This window comes from Chiroxiphia lanceolata, chromosome 25, assembly GCF_009829145.1.
Source record: "Chiroxiphia lanceolata isolate bChiLan1 chromosome 25, bChiLan1.pri, whole genome shotgun sequence".
NCBI classification, from domain to species: domain Eukaryota; kingdom Metazoa; phylum Chordata; class Aves; order Passeriformes; family Pipridae; genus Chiroxiphia; species Chiroxiphia lanceolata.
In genome coordinates this window covers 1082177-1094906 of record NC_045661.1, presented here as the reverse complement: position 1 = coordinate 1094906, position 12730 = coordinate 1082177, and the positions used below count along the sequence as shown (strand labels likewise).

General features: G+C 55.7%; 2 protein-coding genes across 5 annotated transcripts; both read left to right on the top strand.

Moving 5' to 3' along the window:
- The first annotated feature begins 3190 nt into the window (after positions 1-3190).
- Positions 3191-7436, top strand: LOC116798217 (gastricsin-like). Of its 2 annotated transcripts, XM_032710427.1 has the most exons (9): positions 3191-3431; positions 3703-3856; positions 4257-4374; positions 4914-5032; positions 5346-5545; positions 5703-5825; positions 6039-6183; positions 6858-6956; positions 7137-7434. In XM_032710427.1, exons 1-9 carry the CDS (start codon positions 3376-3378, stop codon positions 7287-7289), a joined length of 1167 nt encoding a protein of 388 aa, XP_032566318.1. In that variant the 5' UTR covers positions 3191-3375; the 3' UTR covers positions 7290-7434. The 2 variants fall into 2 exon arrangements, with proteins under 2 accessions (XP_032566318.1, XP_032566319.1); XM_032710428.1 differs by lacking the exon at positions 6858-6956 and having other exon boundaries at positions 7137-7436.
- Positions 7437-7596: 160 nt separating this feature from the next.
- LOC116798216 (gastricsin-like) lies at positions 7597-11885 on the top strand. 3 transcript variants are annotated; one of them, XM_032710426.1, is made up of 10 exons: positions 7597-8387; positions 8684-8771; positions 8873-9023; positions 9484-9601; positions 9836-9954; positions 10469-10668; positions 10820-10942; positions 11016-11160; positions 11408-11506; positions 11705-11885. In XM_032710426.1, exons 1-10 carry the CDS (start codon positions 8381-8383, stop codon positions 11855-11857), a joined length of 1203 nt encoding a protein of 400 aa, XP_032566317.1. In that variant the 5' UTR covers positions 7597-8380; the 3' UTR covers positions 11858-11885. The 3 variants fall into 3 exon arrangements, with proteins under 3 accessions (XP_032566317.1, XP_032566316.1, XP_032566315.1); XM_032710425.1 differs by lacking the exon at positions 11705-11885 and having other exon boundaries at positions 7597-7731; positions 8158-8387; positions 11016-11496; XM_032710424.1 differs by lacking the exon at positions 11705-11885 and having other exon boundaries at positions 11016-11496.
- The last annotated feature ends 845 nt before the right edge of the window (positions 11886-12730 follow it).

The window sequence follows — 12730 nt, the reverse complement described above, 5'->3', positions numbered from 1 at the left end:
CGGAAGGTGAGGGGGGAACCCGAGTCCCTGTTCTCTCACCCCTTCGGGGGCTCCTTCCTCCACTCTCGGGTTGAAGTTGAGGGAAGGCTTGGTGAGCAGCCAGGGGCTGTGCAGAGAGAATTTGGCTGCCCTAACCTTTTTGAGTGGTTCTTGATGAAGTTTGAGTTAATCAATCAGATTTCTTCCCCTGATACTCCTTCCCTGGTGAGTGCATAAATAGATCTTTTCCCCTTCCCTTTCCCAAGAACCTGTTGTAGGAATAGAGCTTCTCCCAGTGCTCTGTTGTCTCATCATGGGAGGGTTTGGTTTTTCCTTTTAACCCATTTTAAGTGCCTGCTTTTCCCCCAGGGAAGGAGGTTGGAATAGCTGTGAGTGTTCCTGCCTTACAGGGAGAGGGTGGCAAAGGAGAGGCTGGTAGTGAGGGTTAAAGGATCGATATCTCTGCAAAGAGACTCAAATGTGTTTGTTATTTCTGAGGCACTGGTGGCTTTGTTAGCTGAGCCCTGCTGTTCACTGGGAGACAAACCAAGCCAGGGGTGGTATTGCAGCTCCCTGCTCTCTCAGCCATTTTCTCCTGGAATCTTTCCACTGTCCCTCCGTGTGATGCTGCTCAGCCCTCTTGGGTGGTGTCTCGCCTGTGGAAAAATCATTAATGAAAGGTTGTTAATGAGCCCATTGCCCAAATCCAGCCTCTGGGAGGGCTGCCCTCAGTCTTTCTGGGAAGTTTGTCTTTCCCCCAACCTTGGCTTGTCTAGAAATTCCACACACAGGCAGCAGAACAGGTTTAGGTTCCTGTTACTGAAGGTGAATTCATTAGTAAGAATTCTGAGAGCTTTGAAGTTGGCAATTACAGGCCAGGGAGTGGAAAAGGCTAATTGTAAAGAAGGGATCTAATTTGTTTTTCTTCCTAAATGAATGTGATTTTCCAGTTAAAAGGCCCAGATGCCTCAGTGTTACCTCAAACTCCTCCCAGCTCCCTTGGAGACCCTTTTAGGTTCTCATCATCATGAAGTGGCTGATCCTCACCTGGTTTGGGATGTCAAATGTCCGAGCTAGAGCCCAACCATTTAGTTCAGGTTCTCATGGCTGTGTAGGAAAAGAGGAACCTTTATTTTAATGTGGATGGAAGCTGTTCACCTGTGTACTGTAATCTCTGTTTTGGAAATAAAGCACCAAAACCAGCTCCTGCAGCAGTGGGTAAAGGATCCAGGAGCTTGTGTAGGTTCATAAACACAGCTGCTTCAGCTGTGCCATCGCAGCAAAGCTTCCCCATGGCTTTCTTCATGGAATCATGGAATCACAGGATGGTTTGGGCTGGAAGGGGCCTTAAAGTTCATCCCATTCTACCCTCTGCCATGGGCAGGGACACCTTCCCCAATCCCAGGTTGTTCCAAGCCCCGTCCAGCCTGGCCTTGGACACTTCCAGGGATGGGGCAGCCACAGCTTCTCTTGGCAGCCTGTGCCAGGGCCTCCCCACCCTCACAGGGGGCAATTTCTTCCCAAAACTCCGATCTAACCCTACTGTCTTTCATTCTGAACCCATTTCCCCTTGTCCTGTCACTACAGTCCTGATGAGGAGTCCCTCCCCAGCTTCCTTGCAGGCCCCTTCACATCCCGCATGGCTGGGGGGGGAGTCGGCCGTGGGATGGGAAGGGAGATGGGATTCCCTGGGCTGGAGCTGTCCGTGTGTGGGTTGGGCTGTGGCACCAACACAGAAGAGAAACTGAAAGCAAAGGAGGGGCAATGCCCAGGCCCTGCTCCGAGGGATGTCCTGCCTGGGAATGAGGTGTTGGCCGAGTCCTGCTCCACGTGGGGACACTGGATCTGATGTTAGAAACTGCAAATCCGTGATTCCCCTTAGACTGAACACCTCAGGGCTGCCCAACTTTGGGTCAAGAGGTGCCAAAAGGTGGGATGTGTGGGTGCTGCAGAGGGCACCTTATTCCTGTGTCTCGTGGCAGGGCCAAGCCCCGGGGGGGCCGTGCCGGGAGCCGTCGCTCCGTTGATGTTTTGATAACCACACTTTGCTTCCACCCAGAATTTGCTTTTTATCCAATCCTAATAAGTTGATCTCTCTATCAATCCTGCTGGCAAACAAGATAATTGCTTTATTATAGTCTCAGTATCCAGCAAAGGACACACACTCCCTGGTGCTCCCGAGGGAATGAAATCCGTGTGGAGCATTGACATGGGATGAGCAGCAATAGTGATGCTGGAGGATGGAGAGGGTGATTTCCCCACTGGGAAGAGCCAGGCTGCTTGGACTGGGGATGCAAGCAGGGCTCGAGGAGCTCTGGAAAATATTTAGGCTGTAAGTGAGAGGATAAGGGCCCATTTGCCAGAAAATATTTAGATTATAACAAAAAATGCTTTGGTTTGTTTGCTAGAAAATATTTAGATCATGACCAAACCCATTTTGGTCAATTTCCTGGAAAATATTTGGGTTATGACTGAAAACACTTTGGTCTCTTTGGATGTTTGTTGGCAATCTGGGAAGTCTGTGTTTGGGTGTTTGGGGTCCTCTTTTTTTTTTTTTTTTTTTCCACAGGAAAAAAAGCAAACAAGGAATTTTCTGACTTTCTGGGCTGGTGTGAAGAGGCGGTGGGTGGGTTAAACCCCGAGGGTTTCCCCTGTGGGTGAGTTACACCTTCCCACGCAGGGAGGCACAGCACCTGCCTTTGGATGCTGGATGGGGAGGGAATGGGGTGCTCCAAAATTAAAAAATAAATGGAAAAACACGCAATTTCTGTCCAGACAGTGAAAGGTGCATGACGTGGAAATGAGATTTTCTCCTGGAGGAGAGGAGAGCGAAGGACTGGGAGGCTGCTGAAGAGAAGGACTGAAGGCAGAGCAGCACTGGAGACCATCCAGGACAAAGCAAGAGAGGGGTCCCGGTGTTCTCCAGCTCTTTGCCCCGTGTCCTGGGAAAGCCTGGCCGCCGGCAGCCATCCCTCCCTCCGTCCATCCGGGCGGAAGGAGGGCAGACCAAAGCGCTTCCATCGCGCGCCAAGAGCCGCGAGCGCCTTTGTCCCGGGGAAAGGTTTGAACAGGTTCTGGCGAGCGCAGATATCGGCCGGCGGTGACGTCGGGTCCCCCGGCCCCGATAAGCTCTGACCCCTTATCGGATGGCAGCGCTTTGATCTCCCCAGCTCGGCCCTGAGCTGCCCCACGCGCACCCCCGCGCCCCGCTGAGGGCACAGGCTCCTCGCGAGCCTCGTGGCCCCGAAGCACAAAGAAGCCCTTGAGGCCGGGGGTGCCCGATGGGAATGGAAAAGGGAGGTCAGCAGATAAGGGCGGGCTATAAAACCCGGGAGCCCGCCCGGCCCGGCCCGGCCGCCGCTGTCGCCCCGGGGTGTGCGTGGACAGCTCGGCACCATGAAGCGGCTCGTCCTGGCCCTGGCGTGTCTCCAGCTCGCAGAGGGGGTGGTGAGGTGAGTGTCCTGCGGCAGGAGGAGCGGGAGAGGGCGGAGAACAGAGCCCGGCTGCAGCCCTGACCTGCAGGGCACCTGGCCAGGAGCGGCTCCAGCCTCCAGCATCGCCACACTGTGGTCCCAGCCCAGGCTGCATCCCTCCCCGGAGGGCATCCCCGGGCACCTGGAGGGCTGCTGTTGTGGCAGGGTTTGACTGAGTCCAGAGAACTGAGCATTTGAAAACACCCAAATCTTCTGATTTCCTGCCGTGTTTTTTCCTCCCTCTGTGCAGAATCAATCTGAAGAAAGGCGAGTCCATACGGGAGAAGATGAGGGCAGCTGGAGTGCTGGATGACTACCTGAAGAAAATTAAGTATGATCCAGTTAAGAAATACAGCTCCAAAAAGGGCTACGTTGTGAACCAGCCGATAACCAACCACCTGGATGTGAGTACCCCAGGCTCCCCTCTCGCTGCCTCTCTGCACACCACGTTCCCCTTTCCCTCCTCCTTCCCAGCTGTTGGAGTGATCTGGTCACCCCAGAGCCTCCAGGAGAGAGAAACTGCTCTTCTCCCACTCTTCTAAGCTTCTGGTTTAGACTTCAGGGAAGTTTTTCCCCAGCCACAAAAACCTTTCTGTATGTAACAAGAAGCACAGCAATTATTTCATATTTCATTTTTGGGGAGAAAAAGCAGGATGAGAGCTCAGTCTGCTCCTGCCTGGTTGGTTATGGGCAAGAGTGAGCCTGGCATTCCCCACCTCCTTGCAAGGCAGTGGGATGCCAGGTGAGAACCCACTCTGTTCCTGACCCTGTGGCCAATGCAGGTGCCCCCTCTCTTCTCTGCAGTCCTCCTACTTCGGGGAGATCAGCATTGGGACCCCTCCCCAAAAGTTCTTGGTGCTCTTTGACACCGGCTCCTCCAACTTTTGGGTGCCCTCCATCGACTGCAAGAGTCCAGCCTGCTGTGAGTAGCCCTGGTGTGCTGGGAGTTGAGCTGCTACTACTGCCTGTAGTAGCAGTTAGTAGTAGCTACTACCCTGGGGCACTGCATAGCCCAGTCCTGTCAGGGACAACACAGTGCCAGACCAGAAATGATCCCAGGATTCTGATCTGGGATAGCTGGTTGATGCCTTCCCTGGGAAGCACAGAGCCCTCTGCCCGGCTAATGAAGGTGGACAAATCCCTGTGGCCATCCCAAAAATCTCAGTGGTGATGCCTGACCTTCTGTAGCCAGGCAGAGTGATGGGGATTTCACTGCTGATGGCTTTGCTGGGTGGCTGCTGTGGTTGTGATCCCTGGAGAGGGATCCAGGCAAAACTGGGATGCAAACCCTGCCTGAGAGAGTCCCACAGGGCAGAGGAACAGCCTGTTCTGCCCTTCAGGACTTGCTCCCTGCCGGGGAAGCTGCTTTCCCGGGCGTTATCCCGACGGAGTGACTGGCAGTGAAATCCCACCGCAGCCAGACGAGCACACGCCCAGGATTTCCCCTCCTCTCTCTCCCAGTCAATCACGCCAAGTTCAAGCCCAGTGAGTCCGACACCTTCGCCCCCAATGGCCGGTCCCTCACCGTGACCTACGGCAGCGGCTCCGTCACCATCGTGCTGGGCTCCGACACGCTCAGGGTGAGGGACCCCGGCCCTGTCCCCTGTCCCAGCTGGGTGTCCCGATGGAAGGAGCCCCGGGACAGCCCAAGAGCAGATTTTATGTAGCCAACACTTGGGCAAAGCGTGGGTGCAAAGTGTTTATTGCCACCCTCAGTCACCCAGCTGGGCTTCGACTGTGTTTTTCACCCAATTCCTGCTGATTTTCCCTGCTGCCTGGTGCTGTTCTCACCAGCTGTGACTCTGCAGTGCTCTTGGGCTTCCAGAGCATCATCCACCCCTCCCAAGGCTGCTCAGGTTTGCCTTGCTGACCTGGCCTCCCCTTCCCCTCCAGATCCAGAACATCACCGTCACAAACCAGGACTTCGGGCTCAGCCAGGAAGAGCCGACCCAGCCTTTCTACTTTGCTGATTTTGATGGGATCCTGGGAATGGCCTTCCCCTCCCTGGCAGTGGGAGGGACGCCCACGGCCGTGCAGGGAATGCTGCAGCAGGACCAGCTCGCTGAGCCCATCTTCAGCTTCTACTTCTCGCGGTAAAACCCCCCAGGACGCTCGGCACTGTGTCCCCTGCACTGTGTCCCCTGCCTGTCCCCAGGAGCGTCCCTTCTGGGTTTATCCCTCTCTAGCCCATGTACATCCCACTGATCTCTGTACATCCTGATCTCTGCTGCTGTGTCTCTGATTTTGCAGCCAACCCACCTACCAATACGGGGGAGAGCTGGTTCTCGGGGGAATCGACCCTCGGCTCTTCCACGGGGCCATCACGTGGGCACCGGTGACCCAGGAGCTCTACTGGCAGGTCACACTTGAGGAGTGAGTGGTGTTTGTGCCTCTGGGCATCATCCCCTGGGCAGCTCATGGAAGGAGGGCACACAGCTGTCCCCCGGGTGCAGCTGCACTTTGCAGCAGGCACAGGCTCCAGGCTGGATGCATTTCAGAGCACCTCAGAGTGACAGATCCAGCCAAGGCATGTTTAGGTGCCGGTGGGTGCCTCAAGTGATGTCTTTCCCCCTGTTCTCCTCCCAGGTTTGCTGTTGGGCAGTCAGTGACAGGCTGCTGCAGCCAGGGCTGCCAGGCCATCGTGGACACGGGGACGTTCCTCCTGACTGTGCCCGAGGAGTACATCGAGAGCATCCTCCAGGCCCTGGGTGCCCAGGAGACCAGCTATGGAGTGAGTGCAGGGATTCTGGGGGGGGTGTGGAGCAGTGGGAGCCTTGCATGGGAGTCAGAGCTGTGGGCTCAACCAGGTCCCACAAAACCTATGTGGCACCTGCAGAACATGGTGCTGCAGGTGTGTCGGGGGGGATGAAGTCACATCCTTCCCTGAAGTCTTCTCAGGCTGGGAAAGTTGGGGCTGTTCAGCCTGGAGAAGAGAAGGTTGTGTGGAGACCTCTCAGCCTCTTCCCTTCAGTATCTGAAAGGGCTGCAAGGAAGCAAGAAAGGGACTCTGCATCAGGAACTGTAGTGACAGGACAAGGGGAAATTGGTTCAAACTGAAAGAGAATATGTTTAGGTGGGATATTGGGAAGAAATTGTTCCCTGTGAGGTTGTAAGACACTGGCACAAGTTTCCCAGAGAAGCTGTGGCTGCCTCATCCCTGAAAGTGTTCAAGGGCAGGCTGGATGGAGTTTGGAGCAACCTGGGCCAATGGAAGGTGTCCCTGGCAATGACAGGGGGTAAAACTGGATGAACTTTAACGTCCTTTCCAACCCAAACTACTCTGTGATTCCATGATGTGGCACTGCCAGGGAATGAAGTTTATGTCCCCCTGGCATATGAGGGTATCTCTCCCCTCACTGTGGGTGCTGTCCCACCCATCATCTCCTCTTCTCCCTCTCTCCACAGTATGCAGTGGACTGCGAGGAGATCGAGAACATGCCCCCCCTCACCTTCACCATCAGTGGTGCTCAGCTCCCGCTCTACCCCTCCTCCTACGTCCTGAATGTGCGTATCAGCTGAGGGGCTTCTCCTGCTGAGTCCTGGAGGGCCAGGGGAGGACCTGGAGCTCCTTGGCCAGCAGTGATGTCCCCGGAGCTCCTTGGCCAGCAGTGATGTTCTCCCCCCCTGCAGCCCAGCTGGAGGGTCCCGGTGCCTGTTTGACTCCCTGTTGTTCCCCTCTTACAGACCAACGGCTACTGCACCCTTGGGATCGAGGTCACCTACCTGCCCTCCCAGGACACGCAGCCACTCTGGATCCTGGGTGACGTCTTCCTCAAGGAATATTACACCATCTTTGACACTGCTTACAACCGCGTCGGCTTCGCCCGCTCGGCGTAGAGCGGTGGGGCAGCTCCACCCGGCCCCTCTCCTGGCCCAGCACTGCCCGAGTGGGAATTCCAGGCATTCCCAGGGACCTCTAATGTTCCTTTACTTGCCCACATGAGTCCCCATCCCTCAGGATTCCTGTGTGAGGGTGTCCTCACCGTGTCTCCTGTAACAAATAAACCACAACATCCCAAATCACCTCTGACCTCCCGGGTTTGTTGAGCGATGGCCGAGCACAGACCGATGGGTTACAGGTCTCAGACTCCCTTTCTCCAGCAAGGTAAGTGCTGTGACAAACTCCAGGGCTGAGGATAAAGCCACAGGGCTGGTCAGTCCCCACCTCCAACCCTCATCCTGGGCACCGGGAAAACTCATGTGGGAAGCCCCTGACCTTCCTTGCAGCTGGAAAAGGTTTACCAAAGTCCTGTGGTTTAAGTCCAAGTTGGAATGTGAGGTGAGTCATGACACCCAAATGACCCCTAACCCCTGAAGCAGGGCTGTTCAGTTGGGTAAAACTGCACCAGAACTGTGGTGTGGCCGAAGGGGACGGGAAACACCTCGGGTGGTGGAGGTTGGGTAACCCTGCTCCTTCCTGGGATCCAGACTCGTTTCATAGGAGCTCTTTCTCGTTATCAGACGTATTCACAGCTCTGTCATTTCACCGGGGGAAGGACACAAACTTCTCTGTGCTTTGTGTCAAAATATTGACACAGGCTGAGTGCAGAGAGAGGAGATTAAGTGGGCGCGGACAGCAGGGAAGGGCTTCCCTCCTCCCCGTGGACTGGGAGGTTTCTGGTGGAAATGGGGCAGTGGCAGGAGGGGACAGGCGAGGGCTGACCACATCCCTGCTGATCTTTGCTCTTCCCTTTGCTCCCTGCAGGGTCTGTCCAAGCCGAGGCAGATCCATCAGGATGTGATGGAGGAGGAAAGATGCTGAGGGGTTTCCTGAGCTGCTGCAGGCTCCAAACATCATTCCGTGACTTGGATGGGAATGGGGGCCCCTGTCAGCAGGGACTGGGGGCTCTGCAGGCACCTGCAGCAGGGGACAGCAGGGCTGCTCCTGCCCATCCCTGCAATGCCGGCGGCGGGAATTTCCATCTGCTATGAGGGGTGTGTTTTGCCTTTGTTTTCTGGAAAGATCGAGCTGGTGCTGAGGGCAGGAGAAAAGACTTGAGCTTGTTAATAACCACAGGATTTTGCTTTTTATCAGATGCCACTTATTTGGTCTCGGAGGCACTGGCCAGCCTCTCGGTGCCCCGGCAGCCTGGCCAGTAGGGCAATCAGGGCGGCTGCCGTGATTAACAGCCCGCGGGCGTTGGTGGAGGGTGGGAGCAGCGATAGGACAAAGGGGTGTCTGGAGCAGGAGCTGGGCACGGTTCTGGCTAAATACACCCTGCCTGGCACAGGAGCTGCCACGGAGCCACCGGCACCAGGGACCATGTGGGGGCTGGCGCTGGCCCTGCTCTGCCTCCCACTCGGGGAGGGGGTGCTCAGGTGGGTCCTGGGGAGGGGTGTGAGGGGCAGGGTCTCAGCATGGGGAGAGGGCACAAAGGGATGGGGCCACTCGGAATCTCGCTGCCCCCTGCATCCCACAGGATCCCCCTGAGGAGGGGCAGGTCCATCCGGGAGGTGATGAGAGAGAAGGGGCTGCCGGAGGGTTTCCTGAACAACCTCAGAGGGGACCCGGGGAGGAAATACCAGCTCAGTGGTGCTGTGGCTTATGAACCTCTCATGAACTACCTGGATGTAAGTGCTAAAGCTTTTCCTGCCTTCTCTGAGCCACCCTCGGGTGTTTTTTGGGATGCCCTCCTGCTTTCCTGGCTGGCTGGGGGAAGCTCTGCAGTGGGGGCTTGGCTCCCTCCCCACTCCCCATCGAGGGGCTGTGCTGGGTGTGGGCAGGGGTTTTGCTGGGGTTTAGCCTGGCTCCAAGGGCTGGGTGATACTGGGAGAGGAGGGCAGGAGGCACCAGTTCCTGAACTGGAACAGGGAAATGCCTTCTCAGGAAAAGCAGAGTTGATGGTTCTAGGGCAGAGCTACTGCTCCTGGCCTTGCTCCTCTGTGTCAAAGGCAAATCACTGCCCCACAAGGACCACGAGCCTTTCCTATGGGCCCTCAGCAGTTTGGGTTTCTAGCAGGGGGCACAGGGCTGAAAAATCATTGGAAAAAACAGGCAGAAACAGAAATCCACTCCCACTCTTGCTCACAGACCTTCTACTTCGGGGAGGTCGGCATCGGGACCCCTCCCCAGAATTTCCTGGTGATCTTTGACACCGGCTCTTCCAACCTGTGGGTTCCCTCCACCTACTGCCAGAGTCCAGCCTGTGGTGAGCACCCCTGGGGGACACAGCCATGCCAAGGGGGCTGGGACTCTCCTCCTCAGTGTTCCCTGGAGCTGTGACAGGGAAACAGTGAGAGCTGGGGGGTTTGGTGTCTGCTCCGCTCAGTGACACCGCGGGGCTGGGTTTGGATGGTCCCTTCCCTGCAAAGCCCTGTGGGGACAGGAGTGCTGAGGCAAGGGCAGGGTGTGACCTGGGGGCTGTGACCTTCTCTCTGTGCAGAGGATCACACCAGGTTCAACCACAGCCTGTCGTCCACCTTCCTGGACATCGACGTGACCTACACCCTGAGATACGGGTTTGGGGACCTGTCGGTGGTGCTGGGATATGACACGGTGACAGTAAGTGACTCCTGACCTGTTGGTGTGTGGCTGCATCGGGGTAAGAGGTGCCTGTGGTTACAATCAGTCCAATTTGCTTAAAAACTCGGGGAGTAACTGAAAGTACCTTCTCATTCTGGGGATTAGTTTAAGGTGTGTCAGCATGAATTTACTCCAAGACTGGGATCTGCAAACAAACTCATTCCGAGTCCTCTGGGCTTTCCACCCCTGGTTTGGGATAAGGGATACCTCTGCCTACAAGAATTTGCTTTATATACATCTGAGTTTCATCCTTACAGGACATAAGAGATGTTCTGTGTGAGACTTGCACACGGTGAAAATGTGATTTTAAATTAAAGAGGCCCTGGTTTTTAATTAAAGAGGCAAAACCATTTAGTGAGTATTTTTATGAAATAATGAGTGATGGGACAAAGACTGTGAGTCAGGCTGCTCCCAACCCCATCGGTGATGGGGATGAGCTCAGCATCTCCCAGTGTAGATTTGCCTTTGTGACCAAACTTCCCTCTCCCTCTAGATCCAGAACATTGTCATCAGGAACCAGGAGTTTGGCCTGAGCCTGTATGAGCCCAGCAGACCCTTTTACTACCTGGATTTTGATGGGATTTTGGGCATGGCTTACCCAGGTGTTGCCATCAGTGGTTTCAACACGCTGATGCAGAACATGCTGCAGCAGAACCAGCTCAGTGAACCCATCTTCAGCTTCTACTTCTCCCGGTGAGATCTCTGGCAGTGGGTCCCTCTTCCAAGGGCACAGCGTGGGTCCATCCTTTCCTGCATCCTCACCTTCCCCCCCCTCACCTCTGTGCTCCAGCGCTTCCCGTGGATCATCCTGCCTGATTTTGGGTCTCATTTTGTGTCTTTCCAGCAACCCAACATATAGTTACGGTGGGGAAGTCATCCTGGGGGGGGTTGACCCCCAGCTGTACTCCGGGGAGGTTTTGTGGGCTCCTGTGGTCCAGGAATTGTACTGGAAGATCAGTATCGAGGAGTAAGTGCTGCCCCACAGGGCGGGTCCTGGAGCAGGGGAGCCTTTTCTGACGCCTTTCCTGCTGGTTCTCCAGGTTCTCCATTGGGTATTCAGTCACCAGCTGGTGCAGCCAAGGCTGTCATGGCATTGTGGACACTGGGACATTCCTGCTGACCATCCCAGGGCAGTTCATGCCAGCCCTGCTGCAGGCTCTGGGTGCAGAGGAGAGCGACTATGGGGTAGGTGGGCAGGAGGCAGTGGGTGATGCCGAGGGACAAGGACACACCTGGGAGCAAAACATCTCACCTGGAGCAGCCCTGCAGTGCTGTGAAACAGAAATAATTCTTCCAAACATGACAAGTGTGGGTCAGCACAACCCTGGCACCATCAGAGCTGTGCTGACCCTTAAGGAGTGTGGCCACCGGCATAAGGCCAGTGCCAGCCCAGGGGTCCTGACCCCTCTGCCCCTCTTTGCCTCTCTTGCAGTTCCTCGTTGACTGCAGCAGTGTCCCAAACATGCCCACCCTCTACTTTGCCATCAGTGGGGCCTGGTTGTCGCTGCCTCCCACTGTCTATGTCCTAGAGGTAGGTGGGATTTGACCATTCCTGACAGGTCTTTGCCATCCCAGGGCAGTTCTGCTCGAGAGAAAGTCCGAGTTTCTTCTCAGGCACAGAGGCCTCCAGCACCCGATTCCACGGTGCTTTTGCTGCCTGTCAGGGATCCTGTTCCCAGCCAGAGCAGCTCCTCACTGGAGCTGAAATTTGCTCTTTTTCCCCTAACAGAACGATGGCATCTGCACCGTGGGGGTCGAGAGCACTTATGTGCCCTCTGCCAGTGGCCAGCCCCTCTGGATCCTTGGCAACCTCTTCCTCAGGCAGTATTACTCCATCTTCGACATGGCCAACAACAGAGTTGGCTTTGCCCTGGCAACTTAGGGATGCTGAGCATTACCTGTGGTAGAATTTGTCCCTGGAACACCTTCTCCTCCTTTGGATCTGTGCAGGGTGATAAGGAGTGAATAAAGGGCTGCAAATCCAGCTGCCTCATGTCTCCTCTGGCTGCAGCTGAGCAGGGGCTGGCACAGCTTTTCTTGATGGAACAGCAAAATCTGAGCTCATGCTTGGGATTTTCGGGCACTTCCTGGGCTTTCAGATGTGCTCGGAGCCTTTGCAGCAATGACAAACTGGGGCTGTTTTTTTTTTAATGGGACCTGGATGCCTGCTGGGGCTGGCTGGGAAAACTAGGATGAGTGGGAGAGCTCAGCTCGAGAGACTCCAGGGCTGAGCTGCTGTGGTGGCTGGAGGCTTCAGGAACCAGTTTGGAGCAGGACGTGCAGAACAAGGAGCTGCGTGTGAACAGCTCCGGGTTCCTTCGGTTTGGGGGAATTGCCCACGTGTATTTGCAAATAAATTAGGGATTAAAAAGTGTCATGCAAGGACGCTCATGATCCTGGTGCGAGGGGCTGCACAATCCTGGTGCAAGCAGCGGCATGACCCTGGGGCTGCGTGATCCCCGCGCCAGGGGATGCACGGTGCTCGTGCAAGGAACTGCACGATCCTGGTGCAAAGGGCTGCACGATCCTGGTGCAAAGGGCTGCACGATCCTGGTGCAAAGGGCTGCAAGATACTCGTGCAAGGAACTGCATGATCCTGGTGCAAAGGGCTGCACAGCGCGGGTACAGCCCTTCCTTCACCCCCATCCCGCTCCGGGGCGTTTCCCTCCCCATTTTTGGGGAGGGGAAAAAAACCCAACAAAACATTTTCAGGGAGGAGCCCTCCCATTCCGGGGAGGAAATCACCACCAACCCC